General features: G+C 35.0%; 1 protein-coding gene across 8 annotated transcripts in view; it reads left to right on the top strand.

Moving 5' to 3' along the window:
- Nucleotides 1–20,410, top strand: part of Cacna2d1 (calcium voltage-gated channel auxiliary subunit alpha2delta 1) — a 499,112-nt gene that overhangs the window by 354,525 nt on the left and 124,177 nt on the right. For all 8 annotated transcript variants that reach the window (XR_003848843.1, XM_017797133.2, XM_017797131.2 and 5 more), the window contains exon 7: nucleotides 8,541–8,672. Coding sequence is in view for 7 of the 8 variants with exons in the window: in XM_017797133.2 (XP_017652622.1) it covers nucleotides 8,541–8,672 (132 nt within the window). In the remaining variant the exon portion in view is untranslated. The remainder of the gene's footprint in view (nucleotides 1–8,540; nucleotides 8,673–20,410) is intronic.

Raw genomic sequence — 20,410 nt, 5'->3', positions numbered from 1 at the left:
GTATAAAATAAAACTAATAAATAAAATATTATTAAAAGGAAAAAGGATGATCAGTGGAATAATATTTTATACAGTAAAAAATTTGCATACAGATTCCTGCAAATTAAAGAGATGTGGTTCTGTTAAGGAAAATAAAAATAATAACAGCAAAATATTCATGGAAAACGTGTTGTATAAAATAAAACTAATAAATAAAATATTATTAAAAATAAAAAGGATGATCAGTGGAATAATATTTTATACAGTAAAAAATTTGCATACAGATTCCTGCAAATTAAAGAGATGTGGTTCTGTTAAGGAAAATAAAAATAATAACAGCAAAATATTCATGCAGATGTGAAAAAGTGTTGTCTATGTAAGATATTTGAAGGAGATGTGTATAATCCAGCCGAGGTAAAGAACTGCAGTAAAATTGTGTTACTAATTTGAATTCTATTCGTAAACATTTTGGACTTCCACATTAATGGTGTAGGGTGCTGAAGATCCTAGTATAGTTTTGCTTTGGAGGACTAGAACAAAGAAGTTCAAGAGCTTAAATGACTTGTTTTAAGTGTGCCAGTGATTGAGATTCTTGATAACCAAAGTTACTAATAATGCACTTGGTTTTCATATGAGGAATAGAAAAAAATCAGATGTTTGAAGGAAAAAACAATAACAATGTTTTTATGTTCTTCCTTTAGGTTTCTTATACAAAATCCCTATACCACGCCTCCAAACCCTACAATTTTACTTAAAAAGATATGAAATCCTTCAATTAACAGACATGATATTAGATTCTAATGTCTTCTCTTTCCCCAGCTTTATTCTTATTGTCTCGGATAGTAAAGTGGATTTTCCCTGAGCCTTTCCTGTATGCTCCCCAATTTGCAGATTTCATTAAAGCTGAACAGCTGTGCTCTGGCTGCCAGCCAGGTGCTCAGTCTCCAGGAAAGGAAAGAAATAGGCAGCAAAGCCAGAAAGCTCAGTAATCCAAGGGTTAGAGAATTGACAGGGACAAGGGCCTTTTAATATTTGTACCAAATTAACTGTAGGAATAGGGCTTATCTCCTCATCAGGATCCTCATGTGTCTGGGAGCCTTCTGTTCTCCTGTCCTCAGTGGGAGGTGGATCCCCGTGCCTGAGACATGATTAGAGAGATTAGATTTGTTCTTCCCATCTCCCTGGGCCTTATTAATCTTTCATTTACATTCGGATTAGATGAGATTCTATTAGCCAAATCCACTGAAAAGATTCATTCCTTTTAATATTCATGCCCACTCTTTGGTTCTCAAAGTGGATTCTTTTTCTCTGTGCCTTTAATTGGATCAGTGGGTTTCTTCTTATTAACTTTTTTTTCCTCTTAGAGATTAGGATTGATAAATAAAATTTGTGACATCTGATTCAGCTCATGTGCAAACTGAACATATTACTTTATTTACAGTAATAAGAAATGGACATTTATCATCAAGACAAAAGCTATAAATTCAGGCTAGAAATACTCTGACAATTGATCTTGAATCTAAAACAATAATGACAACAATGAAACCCTGAAAATGTTCTGTATTCTGCGACTGATCAAAATTGAGAGTGCTGGAAGGGTTGACATCTAATAACACCAAACTAGCTTTGAAATTCCAGTTCACTAATCAGGCAAGTGAATGCTGGAGTCTCTGGAACCAAAACAAAGATTTGTCTAACCTAATGATATGAAAATGTAGCTTGAAATACTGATATGCTTCAACGTCATGAAATAACATCTTAAAAATGCTTCAACTTTCATTTTGAAGTAGTTTCACTAAGATGTTTTACTTATACCTACCATTGATAACATGGCTTTTTTTCAAAGTGTATCAATTGCCTTGTGTGCACTTGAGCAAAACTACCAATTTGAGCACTATTAGCAGCTAAGACTGGGTAGTGGTTTGCTGTTGGGTCCACCCTGTGCATTGCATGTGTTTATCACCTCCTTCCTCTCATCCATCAGGTGGCACTAACTGACATTGGTCATGACTATAAACATTGTCTATATCTCACATCTTCCAAGGAAAGAACATCTCAATTAATAGCCCTTGTATTTAAAAAAAAAAAAAAAAGGTAATACATGTGTTCAGGTCTAAATTCCAGATAACCAGATCTCAAAGTTTAGAAGTAAATGTTTGATAAACAGTAGGAGCTTTATAATCTAAAATACACTTGTTTGGGTGGGGTCTTTCTGGTTCTTTCTCTGAGTTTTGTACAACCATTCCTAGATGTATTTTGTTATTTAACAAAAAAGGGAATACTAGTATCCCAGTCATACAGTCACTCTAAAAGATAAATGAGATAATGCAAAGGAAATAGTTAAAACCTATCAGTATTTAGCAAGAGCTTTATGAACATTGCTTATGATTAGTAGAAATTCTGTAAATAAAATGCAAGTCATTATCACAATGCAATGCAAGGCTATAATAACAAATTGGTATTAGTAGTTAAATGGAAACACTATAGCAGATAGATTGCATTAGTCATGATAATAAACAATGTCTATATTTCACATCTTCTGAGGAAGGATCAACTCCCTCAGGTAATAACCCTTGTGTTCCAAAAAAAAAAAAATTAAAAGAGTTCAGTGGTCAGTTCTGTTGTTTTCATTTTCATTGATATTTAGCATTGTTAAGCCAAAACAAAAGAAATAGAAGAAATGAGATAAAATCTATTATAAGTAGCTAGATCTCTATTCAAAGACTTATGATTGTTTCTTTATATTTTAAATAAATCATAACACATATTTTCTCTTTTCTAGCATGTACTCTTTTATGTGAAAGCTAAAATTAAAGGTGAAAATTTTGCATTTTTCTAGAAATGCTTTAAACATACAAATTAGTGTTAGCAATACTTAACATATATTTGTAATTTTCTGAAAGAATAAATTTTAAATTTGTTCTTTGCAACATATACAGAGTAGTAGCTCTGCCAAGTTAATGAATAAGTCAGTTATCTTGACTGTGCAAATTATCCTGTAATGTGGATGACACATATCAAATGATCATCTTATATTTAAAATGGTTATATGTTTCATGTCTGTGATACCTTGATAAAGCTGTGAAAATCATTAACTATAGTTGATAGTACTTATAATTCTCAGGTTTTTCAAAGGCCTTTAATGAGTGGTGAAGCCTTGAATTCCGAATAAATCAATAGAATATGCTAAAATTTAATAAAACCTTGATTAAACTTAAAAGGGAACAACAATTCATCATTTTATTGCTTGAAGTTTTCAAAAGAAAATTAAATTCTGAGCTTGTTGATGATGTTGCATCTGTCACGACAAGACATAGCCAGAAGAGTCACATACTTTGGAAGAACTAACAGCAATGGAAAGGACTTCTTTTATGTTGTTGCAAATTGAATTTTTCTTTCTTCCCTTGAGAAGCCTCGCTGAACAATAGAATACTCTCAATGAGATATTATTGAAGACCAAGGCCATATTTTTGAAAACCAAGTGCACAAAGAATAGATAGATGCTTGGCACTGTGAATCAATTATCAGTTCTGTCTTGTTACACCATTCAGAAGAGGTTCCAGGGTCAAGGCTGCTTTCCACATACCCAGCCTTGGCCTTGGATGTCTATCAAGGACTTAATTTGAACAAAGTGGAAATTTTTTAAAATAAAGATACTCATTTTGTGGAAGTTGACAGAAAATTAGAGCTAACTTCACTCTTAAAGTAGAAGTAGGATACTTAGCCAAGATGCTGAGTTAGTAACAGTCAGTCGGTTCAAGGTTGGATCTGCATTGATTAGTTTCTGTAGTGAAAAATGCATGGATATTTTCTAAATCAGTCCAAGCCAGAGAAGGTTTTTGGACTGTAAAATATGAGTATTTCCTTGGGGTTTGTGGACAAGGGAGGGCAGCTGTGAATATAATATATAATACATAGTATTATGTGATTGATAATATAAAATACATTATAATTATAAATAACTAAAGAAATCATGGATAACCTGTTAGAAATAAAAACCAACATTTAAAAAGTGTATCTGGGCTTGAGAAATGACTCAGCAACTAAGAACACTGGCTGTTCTTGCAGAGGACCCAGTCAAACCAATCCCAGCACCTACATGGTGGCTAACAACTGTCCCTAACTCCTGTTCCAGGGGATCCGACACCCTCTTCTGTCTTCCACAGGTAGTGCTCAACACTGGTACACTTACATATATGCAAGCACACTCATACAGATAAAAACAAATAAATAAATATATAAATAAATAATAAAAATTAAAAGTCTTATCTGTCTAAATAGAACATATTTTGTTAGTGTTGTAAAGAAAATTATTTTGTAATTCTGAAATAATATTGGGCTACTAAATGGCATTGGTATTTCTTCAGTAAAAAGCCTTTTAAATCTGGATATCTTCATATTCAAATAAAAACTATGACATACAGTATCAATTGCATTTTCGATCTTTATAATAAACAATTGTAAGTGAAAAAAATTTCATTATCTCTTGAAAATTAGTGAGTCAGAGTTCTATAAATATTTTTTCAGTGTAATGATGCTATCTAAATGAATAATATGGCTTAACAATCTAAAGCAATAGTACCTGGAAATGAGTGATTTTTCTGGAGAATTTGGTTTTGTTTTGCTTTGTTTCTAATGCAGAAAAAATGTTTCGTACCTTTTATTTTAAAAATTATGATGTTGGGAAAATAGAAATTACCAATATTTGCTAAGGCTAGCAAAAGACATAATCATAAAAAGCCTTTGTGCTATTTTTGCCAAAAGTATCCCCAAATAAGAACTTTTAACTTTTCCAATATGCTCTTCATGTGACCCAGTTTCAACCACAATTGTTACTTTAACAGTATCTTCCTCAATAAATTCTATTACAAATTGGGAGAGGGAGAGGTTGGTGGATTGAGAGTGATTGTATATAAATGAAATGAAGGTAGATGGATGAATTTACATTCAGTAAAGGGCAAAGTCAATTTATGATGCTGGTATTGTGCTCAGATTTATCATTCCATCCTCTGAGGAATGCCCAGGTATGTGGGCACTGTTTACACTGAGAATGCTAATAGTATACACATGGACACCTTTTGGGAACCTAAGTAATCCTGGATGTACTATTGATTTTTTATGAATTAAAACACTGCAAGGCGTGGTGACACACGCTTTTAATGCCAGCACTTGGGAGGCACAGACAGGTGGATCTCTGTGAGTTGAAGGCCAGCCTGGTCTATATAGTTAGTGAGTTCCAGGCCAGCTGGGACTACAGGGAGACCCTGTCTCAAAAAGAGCAGGAAAGAAAAAAGAAAAAGAAAAGGAAGAAAACTCTTTATTTTAGATTATCAAAATAAAATCTACTCATCAAAGATAGTCCATATTCTGCTTCAGAAAAAAAATAACTAAGTTAGCAAGGTTCTTAAATAGCACACAGAATTACTCTCCTGTTTGCTCTGATGGTTTATATATTTTCATTTATACTGCAGATATTTTCAGTACAATTAGAGAAAAAAGAAAACGTGCTGAGTTTATCTTGCTAGCTCTGGATTTTGTGTTTTTAAGGAATTTGGAGAACATAAGTGAGTGAATGATTCTTGCTACAAACTCTGATTAAGAACTCTGAAAGTGTTCTTTCTCCATGGTTTAAATCTCTGGAAGTGGAATTTTTGAATTAAAAGACTACACGTTGTGACAGAGTTAGATTGTCCTCTGAAGAAGCATATTAGTTCTGCATTACCAAGGCAGACCTTCGTGTGTTGATTACTGGCATTACACATTCAAATAAAGATGGTGACTAATAGGACAATGGTTGTGTTCACAAGTCCTTATAAAGAGAGCCTGACTAATGCCAGTATCTATATCCTGACATCCCGTTACATAGTGAATATCAAGTTTCTGTCTTGCTGATGTAATAGGTTCGTATTATCCTTTCTTTCCTTCTGTGTAAACTTGAAAATTGTTCCAGGTGCTCTTGCTTTATGTGCTTTGTTCGTTTTTAGATGTGCACATTTTGAGACAAACATTTTGAAATCCATCTTAAGTGATGGCTCATCTGGAAAAGGATTTTCAAATGGGTAAACTGAGAATTTTAAAACATGTTGCTATGGTGATAGGAATACATTAGAACTTACCTTTTTTTGCTCAATGTGTAATAGATTTTATCGTGTATTCATCCCTATTACTTCATAATTGTTAAGATATCTAATAAAATTAAGAAAAAAATCAGCATCTTTGCAAGCAAATACTTTATCAAACTAATTGTCTGTCAGTTGTTGCTTGATATGAATTTGAGCCGAGGAAATTAAAGAGATAGACTAGACCAAAGATTAATGAAAAGTTTCTGGATCATTAATAAACATCAATATTTGTTCTGCAGAATTACTATGTAAGTCATGAATGTTTAAGGAAAAATACTATGTCCCTCTTTTTCTGCGATAATTTGTATATTAGCTTAAATATTCATGAATGGTATCAGTTCAGGTTATCTATGTGAATATAAATTTCCATATAACTTGCCACTCAGTGTTCATGGACTCACCCCTTTGCATACGAATTTGGTAGTATCTCAGATGCACTGTGGATCTGACCCAGCTCATAAGTATTCACACACACACACACACACACACACACACACACACACACAAACACAAACACCAAAAAAAAAATGGTCTTTTTGAAAGTAATCACTTCCATGTAGATGAAATTCTTGTTAGTCTTCAATGATGAGAACTGCATCAGGATGCGTGGTTTAGAAAGGTTTTACAGCTCCCTTTTTAAAAAATTGTTACTTTTCTTTTTGTAAGCATTACAGACTTTAAAATATAAACAGATATGCTACATACACATCTTTCTTCATCAAAGTTCTTTTTCATTTTAGTTTTATAAAGTCTGTTTTTGATTAAACCAGGGTTGTATTTGTTGTTTCCTGAAATCATAAAGATGTATAGAAGAAGAAAAATATAACAAAAATTACAAAAATACGTTGATATGAATGAATTAAAGGCACAGAATGCTAGAACTATTAGAATGCAACTAACAGTGATTAAGGAAGCTTTATAGCTCTAAATGCCCAAATCCAAAGGAAGAAAGGGTTTGCATCAATAAAAATCCCTTTAATCTTAAGAAAAATGAAGTAAAGCACTGTCTTCCACTTCTAGGCTTAATTACAGATTCTCATATGCATAGTGACCTTCAAGCCCAGTCTGCTGATTTACTGGAAGCACAATATCATGCTTTACATATCTGGGAAAGAAAAATGAATTGTCTATATTATATTTTTCTGATCAGAGAAGATGGTATTCTAAGCCAGTTATACTTTTCTTCTGAGGCAAGAGCCCATGTATCCCAGGTTAGCCTCAAACTAGGGAGCCAAGGATGATTTCAAACTCTTCTTATATCCACCTCTTCCATTCTGGGATTCATGTGTGCCAACATGCATGTTTGTACAGTGCTAGGATTTGAACCCAGAGCCTTCTCTGTGCTAAGCCAGCACTGCCCCAACTGAGCTACAATCCCAGACTCTCAGTTAAGCTTTTGCCATGTTAAACTTAAGACGCTATGATCACGTAATGAAGACAAAAACTTTAAACCTTATTTTGACTCATGCTGTATCTGGCCCATGGCTCCTCTTTGACTGTAATGATTGGCATATGTTTGGAATACCTATCCAGGATCAGTCAACAGTTATAATAGGTGTCAAAACCTACTAGGGAAGCCCAAGAGATGGCTCAGCAGCTAAGAGCTCTTTCTGCTCTTGTGGACGACCTGGCTTCAGTTCCCGACACCCACACGGCACCATTCAACCATCTGTAGCTCTAGTTCTAAGGAATCTAATGCCCTCTTTTGGCCTCTTTGGACTGTAAGCACTCACGTGGTACACTTGCATATGCAGTCAAAATGCTCATACTCATAAAATAAAAATAAAGAAAATTTAAAAAATATATCACCTGGGCCTTGTTAGCAATATTTTCTAGTTATTAATTGAATAATGAGAAAAAAGTCATAATTACTGTTTTTTAAAGGTTTTCATGAGGCATTGGCTAGTTCCTAGTTTCTGATATTGATGTTATCAAACTCCTCAATGACTTTTTCCTCAACTACACTATGTATGTGATTTTGGTGTTGTGTGCGCACAGATGATAAATATGGTCTGTGATAATTGTATTTTTTAATGTGTGTTAACAGGACACACCACAGAGAATTATGAGTAGTTGTGTTCTTTAAACTCTTTTGTAAGTTCCTCTGAGACAATCAAGTATTTAAACCAACATTCCTTTTCTTGTGCTTTTTTAGAGAGCTCGTGGCAGTTTGCAACTGGCAGTGATTTTTACAAGTAGGAGGAGTCAGGGTGTTGACAAAGTCTGAAGTCATTTTTGCTTGTCACAAATGACTGGAGGAATTGTGTTGTAACCAATTCTTGCAGGCTAGGGAGGCTGCTGGACATTATACAGGACATCAGACAGTTCCCCACTGAATTACAATATTTCGTAAACAGAATATAGAGAATGTGTAACATAACGTTAGAGAAAAAAGATACAAATTTGAATAACTTCATTATTTTCCTTTGTTTTTGTTAGCTACCATCGTGTTAAATGAACTCAACTGGACAAGTGCCTTAGATGAAGTTTTCAAAAGAAATCGAGATGAAGACCCTACATTGCTGTGGCAAGTGTTTGGCAGTGCCACTGGCCTGGCCCGATATTATCCAGGTAAGTGCTTGGGGATTCACTAAATATCAGAAGAAACTGTGGAGACCAGTGTCTGTGGTTCCTGTTAGCACTTTTATTTCTGTACATTAAGAAGATGATGGCACCACAATACTTTTGTAACAGTAGATTCAGCCTTACATGATACTAACTTGATCAAAATTACTTTAAATTGAAATACCTAAGAAACAAATAGAGATGGTACTGGAATAAGGGCAGGATCAGTGATATCATGAGCAGACTTGCTGAGGTACCAACCGAGGACAGAGTTACTTAGGAGTCCTGAAACAAATCTACAATTAGAGTTCAGCAACTCAGAATAGCTGAAACTCAGCCACAGTACAGTAATGAACAGACCTTTTAAAAACCAGTTAAAATATTTCTGTCCAGATTTTGGTTCTGCAGTTGAAATGTATATTTTAAGAAAAAGTGTTAGCACTTGTTCTTTGACCAGGGAATTTGTATTTGTTAAAATGAGTATGACAGAAAATAAGATGGAGCTACAAACCATATACAGCTTTCAATTGTTCTGTCAAGTTGGAATCGATTTTTGAGGGCTCTCAGTAACTACACATATTCGGTGTAGATGGATATATTTTATGAATTGAAATAAAAACATTTCATAATATTCTTTATTCCATTAAGTGAGGGTTAGGAGAAATACACACTAACTTCTGTAACAAAAGTGAAAACAAATCACTAGTCAATTCTGAAACCCTACTGAACACACTTTCAGTGAAGTGCCCGGTGGTCTTTTCAGCTCCTTCCCCTTTACAGCAAGCTGACAAACACAAAACGCATTTTCTTTCTGAAAGGCATGACCTGAATTGTTCTCTGTGTACTAGAAGGTAATTTGGTGTTCAGTGGCCACAATATGACCTGAAATTGGAGAATTTTTGTGATTTATGTTTTCTAATTATATTTTAAAAACTGAATTTGTCAAGGCGAAATATCACAGAAAAATAAGTGAGATAAGAATTTGATTATGTTCAACTTTGTATTGTAACAGAAACAAATAAAAGTATCTAAGTATAAAAGATTGAACAAAAAAGACTTTACAACCTCTGTGCAGTTGCAAATGTCAGTGTACTAGAAAAAGCCAAGTTCATATTATTGAAAATAGATTGCAGAAAAGTATTATTGCTAATATTTGATGTGTGAAAGATATACAGATTATAATAATATAATTTTTCTCCTCACAGAAATTTTATAAAGCATAATACAATACTTCTAAAACTCTTGTTGCTTGTTAAATGTTAAATATTGCATATTAGGGAATTGAAATATCAAGGAAAACCAACAGCATTCATGTATACAATAAAGCTGATAAGGTAAGCTTAAGACCGATTTTACAAAATGTCTTAGAAAATGTTTTCAAGTACAAATTTTCAATATAGAAATTGATACTTGGTGTCATGTCCAGTAATCCACGAATATAACAATATATGTATCATTAACTAATAACATGTAGCTTTTGAATCTTCTAAAATATTGTCTCACTTAAAATTCCATAAATATACAGTAGAAGAAACTGATGTGATTAAAAGCAGCTACAAACCGTCCTTAACTTCAGTCCTAGGGGAATCCGAAGCCCTCTTCTGACCTCTGAGGCAATACGCTCATACACATAAAATAAAAATAATAAAGTATTTTTTTAACTTAGCATATTAAGAAAACAAAGTACCAAGAACAGAGAGAAATGAATGGCACGGAGAAGACAAAATAGGGCCACGGGAGAGAAATAGCACAAGAGCAAGTGTGTGTACAAAAGGAAATGATGACATGGATAGAGGTGTGGAGGAAAGATATGCTGTGCTCTGAACCCTTTTCAAGGACGCATATTATTACAAATAACATTTAATTCTTAAACTTATTAATTGCATTCTGTGATTCTTTTATTTTGGATGCTAAGTAAGGGGCTTCTTTAAGTTATTTTGAGCCATAATCAAATATTTTCAAGTGTGTTGACATTTTCCACTATACCTTGGAATAGATCTTTAGATTTTTTTTTTAAATTCAGCCAAATACTTGTCATTTTTTCACAACACTGGTTATAGAAGCCTGCCTGTGTCCAACCACAACACCTCATTTTTAAGTAGGGTTTAGCAGACAGACTGACTCAGCAGAATACTGTCAGGGTAAATTCAGCTACTTTCAGAAGACTCTTTAAAATCTCTCATATGTTATACGGGTAACACTTCATGCAATTTCTGCATCAGTGGTTCCAGTGCTGACTTGGTCTTCATAACAGTAATGATAAAATAGAACCATATTTCTTCAGCAAAGACAGTAAGAGAGTGTCATCATTTTAAGAGAAATAGCATGTTTTTGGTTTTGCTAGGAAATGTTTTCACTACATTAGCATATTACCCAAGTCATACGTTTTTAAGTGCAGTAAATTCTTATAAATGTCTCAATAATCTATACTCCTCTCTAATGATCAGACTAGTAGAGAGAGGCTTATCATTAACTTTAAATGCTATTTCCCAATGATTAGAAACAGAAGACCACATTTGGTGCTATACTTTTTGTCTATGTGTGTACGTAGACTTGTGTGTGCAAATGCATCACCCCCCAACCCCTTGAATGAGTCTTTGGAGGCCATAAGTCAATGTTTGATGTCTTCCTCACTTGCTTTCCACCTTATATTTTTAAGTTAGAAACAGTTTATCACTGAACCTGCAGCTCACCTTTTAGGCTAGGTTGGCCAATGAGCCCTAAGTCAGTCTGTCTGCATAGCCACCCCTTTAGCATCATGGTGACATATGAGGGCCTGACTGTTACATTGTTGCAGGAAATACAAACCAGATTCTCATAATTATGTATCAACCACTTTTCCCACTAAGTCAGTATCAAAACTTCTTCACTAGGCTCTCCCAGATAGAAATTGTCCTTCCTGCAGGTATTTCCCTAGGAGCAGTGGGACCTTGGGTAGTTCTCTTCAGCTTTGTGAGTCCTACTCAGCAAGTCTAAAGCAAAACAGTAATTATTCCTTAGTTTAACCTGTAAGGGTTATTGTGGTCAGTGAGGTAGAGAGTACTTTCAAAGGACAAGTGTATGTACCAACTCGAATAACTTATTCATGCCGACCATTCACCTGATCTAAGACATTAAAGAGCATAATTGAGGTTATAGTCAGATGATAAGAAAGCTAAATAGAAATGGAGAAGGAAGACTACATATGGTTGAGTCATAATGTCAGAAAGTTATGTCATATCCTGGGATTGACCTATGACCTTAGTTATGTCACTTCTCTATAAGGTTGCTGGGTAAAATGACTTCTAGTTAAATTTAATCTCAGATAAACAGTGAAATGCTATGTAATATAAATACGATTCATGGAATATCTAGGATAGCCTTTTATTTTAAAGGCATCATTTTGTCTTTCAGTTCACACTTAGGCGGCTGTTTTACATTCTTGTTCTATGATTGCTCACTCTCTCAGACCTTCAGTGTCTCCATTTGAAACATGGAAAAGTCCTGTCTCCATTACTTCACAGCCAGTTGTAAAGATCAATGTCTATTTTACGCATTTGCCCTGCTGCTTACAACAGGCCACCCACAGTGGTGTATAAATAAGCATTTATGCTCTAGAACCAAATAACAGGTAAACACACTCCATCTCCCACACTGGATGAGGTGGTAGTCTTTAGAAACCATTACTGACCTTGGCTGTCAATCAAGATGAATCGTCAAGGCTAAATTGTAGAACTAAGAGTAAAAATGAGTATTCTTAGCACTTTGACCACAAGTATATGGAAGGCAGGGATGTGTTAGGGTTCAGATCTGTAACCACCCACATGTTTTTCACTTACTAGACTTATATATAACATCATGTAATGACTCTGCAGAGATGATTCTGAAAAGCAATTTTTTGAGTGATTAGTGGAGTTTCAATTCTAACATCATTCTTTGGACTAAACATCAGCCTGCTTTCTAGTTTTGTTGATGTGTTTGAGAGTGAATTGAAAATCATTGTTATCTTTTTTCTTTTCTTTTCTTTCTTCTTCCATTTTCCCTGCCCTTCCACTTCTTCCTCATTTTCTTCTCCCCTTTGGAAGAGATATACATGTTGTCATTTTAATAGGAGCAATTATCCACAGAGAAGTTCTTAATTGACAGAAAAATCATTATATATTTTGGCTATATTATACCTCTTTTCCTATTTATTTACCATTAACTTGGAATCATTGAACAAGATGTTTTCTGAGGTTCATCTTAACACTTTTGGCTTAGTGTCCAGCTGGCTGCTTTGTCTACGTCCTTCGTCTTTGTTTTATACAATAATTAGACCAAATTTCCCTAGTTATACCACCAACCCATGGCTTTGATAAAGCTGGAATTCAAACTGATCTCACAGCAGTCCACAACACAGTAGGGGTTACCAGGATTTGAGGAGAATAGAAGACAGAAGATGGCGGAGGCCTGGTCAACAGAAACAAAAGTAAAGCTAACCAGGAGGAATAAATTCTCCTAATCTGTAGCACAGATGAGCACTGCTAATTGATAATATTGCAGTGGGGATCTTAATTACTGAAGGGAGAAACTTTAATGTTTTTGCCAAAAGAAATAATAAAGCTTTAGGTGTTGGCTATGGTAAATACTATTGTGCAATCCTTATATAATATATACATGTACCAACTCTTACTCAATACCAACAAATATGTTCAATTATGGTATATAAATTTAAAAGCAAAGTAATAATTATTTTTTAAGAAAGGACTCTAACCAAATCCAGTGACAGCTTCATTAAATAAGAGCTTGTTGGAAAAGAAGTTTTATTTATAAATCTTTCCTTTAGATCTCTTGATTCATACAGATTAACTTTAAAACTGTTGAAAGTACTCACACAGCTATCAACTCTATGAGTTCTTATGTGCTTAAAATTAATTGTAGGTACAAACAACTTATTTCACCTATTAATGTCTCTTGAAATTGTAACAATTACTGCAGTAAATTGGAATTATAATAGGAATCAGTGGCTCGGTGAAATGCCAAAGTAGAGAGCACTTATTCTTTTTAGATAATTACTTTGACTCACAAAGAACAAAAGGTAAAATCTGCTTCATATGACATTTACTACCTGCCTTGTTAATCACTTTTTCTTTCTCCGTCCTGCTTATTTGTTCATTTCAAAGCTGTGGGCTGTCATGCTGCATAAATATTCATCTCTGGGACACATTTCCTTGTTGTGTGTGCTGGAATTTTGCTGGAATAAAATGTGGAGCCTGTGTACCACCTGTATGGTCTGACACTTTTTTCCACATAAATAGTCAATTATTTTTAAATTGTGTATAGCTATTTGAAGAACAACTTGAGTATTTCAAATATCAAATGGCATAGGGTTTAAATGGCATTTTTTAGTTTATTTATTAAAGTGTTATTTGATAGAGTTCTAGAAATGGGATCATACTGTAGCCTCAAATTGTATGTAAATTTTAAAATTGATGCTGACATGTGACCCACTATATTCCAAAAATGCCTGATTTTAAAAATATCTTTGTGAATATATAATAAACACATGGTTTAGTTAAGAATATATTGAACACATTGATAGGTCACTATAGAATGACCAATTTTTAATAAATGTTATTACTATATTTTACAATAATTATTAAAATTCAGTGTGTTTAATGAGACTATTTTTAGCTTCTGGTTACAAAGAAATCAAAATTGTGATTCTAACGCTATGGAAGTATGTTTCCTGCTCAAGTAAACCACTGATACACAGTCTGGGGCTGGTAGGGACACAGAAAAGGCTGCATACTCTGTCGTACTTCTTTGTAATGCTCTGAGCATGACATCTCCCTCATGGCCAGCCACCGATAAATTGTGCTCATTTGAAAAGACAAAGAACTCTATCCTGCTCTCTCAAGAAGCACCCACAAAATCACACCAAGCATTTCTTCTTCTATAACATTGGACATAATTTAGTGGCCTCATTGTCACCATCTCTTTTACTATGTCCAGGCTCCCAGCTGAAAAGGAGTGGAGCTTAGTAGTGCTAGGAAAGGGAGTGGAGACACTGCTGAGGAAGGGTCTCTCTGCCTTGGCTGCTCACTGTCTGCACATCTGTGCTTATGCCAGTTGCTTCTACCTTCCTGAAAACTCAAATCTAATTAAACATCAGAAGCTATATATCTTCAAATTTAGATTGCAATCATATCATTAAGTGATTAAGTAGCAAATAAATTAGACAGACTAATAATAGATTCCCTATGATTATTGTAAAACAGGATGAGGTCATTGTGGGCTAGAGTTATCAAAGAGGTTTATGAACTATAAATTGAAAATTAAGTCAATGCACAAAATAAGAGAGAAAGAGAGAGAAAGAAAAGAAAGAAAGAAAAGGAAGGAAGGGAGGGAGGAAGGGAAGAAGGAAGGAAGGAAAGAAGGAAGGAAGGAAGGAAGGAAGGAAGGAAGGAAGGAAGGAAGGAAGGGAGAAAGGAAGGAAGAAGGAAAGAAAGAAAAAGACAAAACCTTTCTGGAGTGAAGGAAGGTACATCCTAAGAAAACAAGTTACAGGGAAGGTGTTCAGAGGGATTATTGCACCATTTGGTCTAATAATTTATCAAAGGAAAGGAGTGCTTTTAAGTCAAAAGTCCAAATATGCAGGCTTAAATGTCACAATAATTGGGATTTGATGTCTAGACAAAAATACTGTAGACATTTTGGGTAGTGGATTGCTGTGGTTAAGGCAGTATCTGCTTTAATGGAAGGAGGAAATCTTAAAGGAGCAGAAGCATCCTCATAATGTTTTGTAAAGATATGAGCACCACAACCAAATAATAATTAAAAGGCTAATTCTTGAATATAAAATACGGAGCCATCAGAGATTTAATAAAAGTTATAACTGACATGCAAGTGTAAGTTGATTATAATTTTTAATTTGAGTGAAACTTGCAATGTTGAGGTTGTTTTCTAAAATTATCAGCAGTACTTTTATCTGGAGAGCAAAATGATTAGTTTAACTTAGAACAGCAAAGTTTGAAGTCTCCATGTTGACAAAAGGGTGTAAATATCTGTATTTATACCCAAGCATTGAGTTTATATTGTGAATTATGTGAATTGTTTTGTTACATATGACCTGTAAGTTGTACTATATCGTAAAGAATATGCATCTTATACATATGTGAAATGATGTCATACTGTATTGAAGTTTTAAAATATTTCTGTGATTCTGCAGCCTCATTTTGTTGCCTTGTACAACCTCATCTCTTATCTGAGGATTGTAGCTGTCGCCCATGTGGTTCGTTATGATTGCTCACTATAGTTGCTCAGCTACAGTTCAACTGACCAAAGGATTTCTCTCATTATTCACAAGAAAGTATAACTAAACAGATGCTGATTAGAACAGTTAGAGGTGCTTGTAGTTCTTTGGGGATAATAATTCTGTCTATAAAATATGTGAATAAGTGCTAGTAAAAATAAACCAGCCCTTTTAACTTCCAAAATAGCTCTCATTCTGTTCCTTTTTCCTTTATACATCACTACATTTCTATTCCATATGCCATTCATTTTTAGATGCATGCAGTCATCTTTGATGTACAGTTCGTTCTATTTTCAGTGAATTTGTTAAAGAAATTAAAGACATGTGTGTCTAAAATGTAGAGATGCTATATACTTTCTCAGGTACAACAAATGAAGCATTTAAAATAACTATATCACCATCATCATACAAGTAGTTTTATTGACTTATAAAACAGGAAACTTTTTCTTGTAGAATCAATTTATTTTTAAAATATTTTATTTATTTTTATTTTATGTGTATTAGTGTTTCATTGCATATATGTAAATGTACCATATGCATGCAGTGCCCCTAGGTGCCAACAGAGGGCATCAAATCATTTGGGGTCGATGACTGAACTGGCATCATGATGGTTGTCAGTAACCATACGGATGCTGAGAACCTATTCCAGGTCCTCTTCAAGAGCAACCAATGCTTTTAACCAGAGAGCCATTTCCTCAGTCCATATTTTTTTTTTTAAAGAACTATCACATCTTACAAAAATGGGGACATGTTTCACTGCCAGAGTTTAAATTTTCCCTCAGGTGCTAAATTTCCAAGATTATTTTCCAGTAGACCCATCCCATCGCATACTTTGTAAAACTTACTATGTTCTCAGTTATTTCTGAGCTACCTGAATGGTTAAAATTTTATGGCTCTTTCATTTTATTGAATATTCCACTTAAACGTACAACTTGTCAGTTGTGAAGTGCTATTTCTGCTAATAGCAGCATGTCTGTATTTTGTGTGATGACGTTTCACATGGGTCATCCGGCATCTACAGAATTGTCATCACACTATATACTAGGACTTTTGCTTTTTAAAATAAAGTGATTTTCTTTATGCATAGAGCTCTGTTTTTTTATGCGTTTTTGTCATTTTTTTTATAATAGATAGGGGAACTGGAAATATTACAATGGAGATAACAAAGTCATTCTCCTCTTAATCCAATGTCAATAACTGAACATCGTTTCATATTTCAGAAACAAAAGTAAAATGTAAAAATTACTTGACTGAGCAGGCCAGATGACTCAGCAGGTCAAGGTCCTTGCTATGCAAGCCTGCTAATGTGAGTTTTAACCCTAGAGCCCACATTAATGTAGAAAGAGAGAACTTACTCCACAAAGTTGTCCCTTGACTTCCATACTGGTGCTGTGGAATGTGCTTTCACACACACAAGTTTTTCTCCCTCCTTCCTTCTCTCCTTTTCTCGCCCTCTCCCCCTCCCCCTCCCATGTTCCTCCCTCTGTTCCTCCTCTGTCCCTCTCCCTCTCTCCCCTACCTTTCACAGAAGAGGCAAAAACTGACAAATGACAAACATATTAAAATACGATACAAAAACAGATCTAAGGAAATGACTGGGAAGAGATCTGTGGAACATCAGGTGATCAATTAATTCTCTGTGAAATGGCACAAGCTGACAGTGTCCACCCGGTGGAATTTGGCTGTTTTACTTGTCATGCAGATCATCCAAGCATGTACCACAATCTACATCTCCAATGTCTCTTTAAACATCTCAGTCTTTAGTGTATAACCTGAGATGCTCTATCTCCTTTTTTAAAACTTTTATTTTACTATTTGTAAAGTTTTCATATCTCTGCAATCTTTGTTAATAACGTCTGCCTGGTCATGTGCATCTTGTCCACCACTGAGAATGGACTACAACCCCAACTTCCATGTGCAGGTTTCCCAAGGGCAGCCTTTCTTCCTTTGTTCCATCAGAGAACTTTATTCTTATTCTATATTATAACAGCTATCCATTCTATCCTCCTTCAGAAATAATTTGGCATATGATTTTTTTCTAAACATTGTAATATATGCAACTACACATGGGCATAGCTCACAATGTACTTTTATGCTCCATAGCCTTTAATGTAAAGTCTTATACTTCATGGGTAGTAGTATATATTTATTGTCTGGCATGATCATGTCAAAATTATAGTTCCAACAGTTGAAAAATTATATGAGTAGAATTTCAGAAATTTCATAGTACTTTTAACAGCTCACATATCTATACCTGACTTATCTGCCATATTTAAATCACATTTACGTCCTTGTAGATGGTGCAGTATCTCAATAAGTTTGTACATGCAGCTAAAAATCAGGGCACTCTGGATCATATGTAACTCTTGTCCTCATACTGTAAGACTTTTTCTAGTTTGACTGCTCACAAAGTAGCAGAATGCTAGTTTTTCCCCTCCCCTAATCATGCTAATCCAATGTAACAAACAATGGTTGACTATGTAAATAACTAAACAAATTTCCAGCTTGGAAAAATAGAATAAAAAGTACAGATCAGTCACCAGTTGATACTGGTCATTCATTTCATCAGGGAAGAAATCCAAACACCTTATAAGTTGCACAAATGAAGTTTCCCAGTTAACCTTTCACTGGTAGTAATCTACGGGAACTCACACTTGTCTAAAACAATGACGTATCTGAAGGAGTATGATTGGGATTCAGTAGGTTTTATAGCTTCCTTTTTTTCTAAGGCAAGTCTAGAACTCAAAAGTTACTTTAGGGTTCAAATAGTTGCACTGTTTCTGACAATTAGACCTGAAGTCCTTTGGTACTATGAACATTAACAACATATGCTTGGGTTCTGTTTGTTTGTTTGTTTGTTTTTAAGGGGGACAGGGGTCTAGTTGTTTTGTTTTTTTTTTCCATCCATTGAATTTCTTTATATTTTACTTTTTTTTTTCAACTCAGCCAAGTTTTACTGAAAGCAGAAACACATAGAAACAGCAGAGCACTCAAAGACAAACTTCTTAGGTAGGAAGAGGAATGAGACCTTGAAATACAAGTTCGTCTGGCAGATCCAAAATTTTCTATGTTCCAGTATGGGATGAGTTTTCTTTTTCCCTCGGAATTGACTGGTTTGGGCTATTTTAGGGGATTGGATGATCCAGATAAAGAAAGGGAAATTGATTGGTTCCCACCACAGTAGCATCCTCCAACAGGAAAAAAATCCCACCAAGTCTTTGTTTTGGAGAGAGACAGGAAGTCAGGCATCTTAAATGTTTATGTGAACAGCTCATTAATCTCCCTAGATCCTCTTTTCCCTATCTGTTTGCCTACTGGAGAGCTGTCTGACATCTGGTGCCTCAGAAGTCACTCTAATTGCTGTTGGGGTTTGGGGCTGAATACCTCTGTGGTCACTTCTTGCTGACAGAAATGGAGATGATGGATTAGAGCAGTCAGGATGTCTCTGGAATTTCTTAAGTACGTAATTCCGCCCTTAAAATTTTATCTGAAAGTAATTCCTAAATATGACACCCTTTACGTACTGCCTGGGTTCAGAATGCAGCCCATTTCAACCTGTCTTTGCTCAGGGGCTGCTCCTTGCTTACTTGAAGACATTACTAACTACAGAAAATTTGACATTATAACAAGAAGTATACAGGTAACCCTAGTTAAACTCAAAGATTCACACACAGACGCACACATACACTCAAATTTCATCAGGAGGAGGGGATGAAGAAGGATAATAGGAGTGAGAAGGGCTAAAATTTTTTTGTGTCTTTTTTTTTTTTTTTTTTTGAGACAGGGTCTCCTTGTAGCCCCAGCTGTCCTGGACCTCACTATGTAGACCAGGCTAGCCTTGAACTCACAGAGATCTGTTTGCCTCTGCCTCCCAAGTGCTGGGATTAAAGGCGTGCACCACCACGCCTGGCTAAAAGTGTCCAAAAAATTTTAAAGTAGGCATTGTTGATCTTTCAGTTGTCCATCTGTACCTGTGGCAGAAGTTGCTAGCTCCTCACCAAGTTCTGTCATCCAGTTTCAATGTAAGTTTTCTATTGCAAATGACTGTTTGACCCAGAATGTCATTTCCCAGAGCTCCTCTGAGACTATGTGAAGTCTCACCACCAATAGATAGAGTGAAAGGAGTCATTTCAGCCTCAGATTATAAAGACTTGGCTGTGCCTTCTCTGCCATTCCTGCCTAGGTTTGGTAGCTGTGTGTTCCTTGCCTTGGAAGTCAAGGACTGAAGGAGGCAGAAACTCTGCTTGCCTGGTATCTCTACATAACTACTTGGAGCAGAATTTACCATGTTCCTGAGTAGTGATATCTAACTTAGAGTTTGATATGAGAGAGAGATAATGTTACTGTGACATGACAGGGAGTATGTGAAATTGTGCCTCAAGGTACTTTGTGTCATCATAACTAATATGGAATCATCTTTCTAACTTTCAAGTACTTCCAAGAGTAATCAAGATCTAAATATTTGGTTTTC

Source organism: Nannospalax galili, unplaced genomic scaffold (genome assembly GCF_000622305.1).
Source record: "Nannospalax galili isolate Female #2095 unplaced genomic scaffold, S.galili_v1.0 scaffold973, whole genome shotgun sequence".
Lineage (NCBI taxonomy): Eukaryota > Metazoa > Chordata > Mammalia > Rodentia > Spalacidae > Nannospalax > Nannospalax galili.
This window is presented reverse-complemented; position numbering and strand designations above follow the sequence as displayed.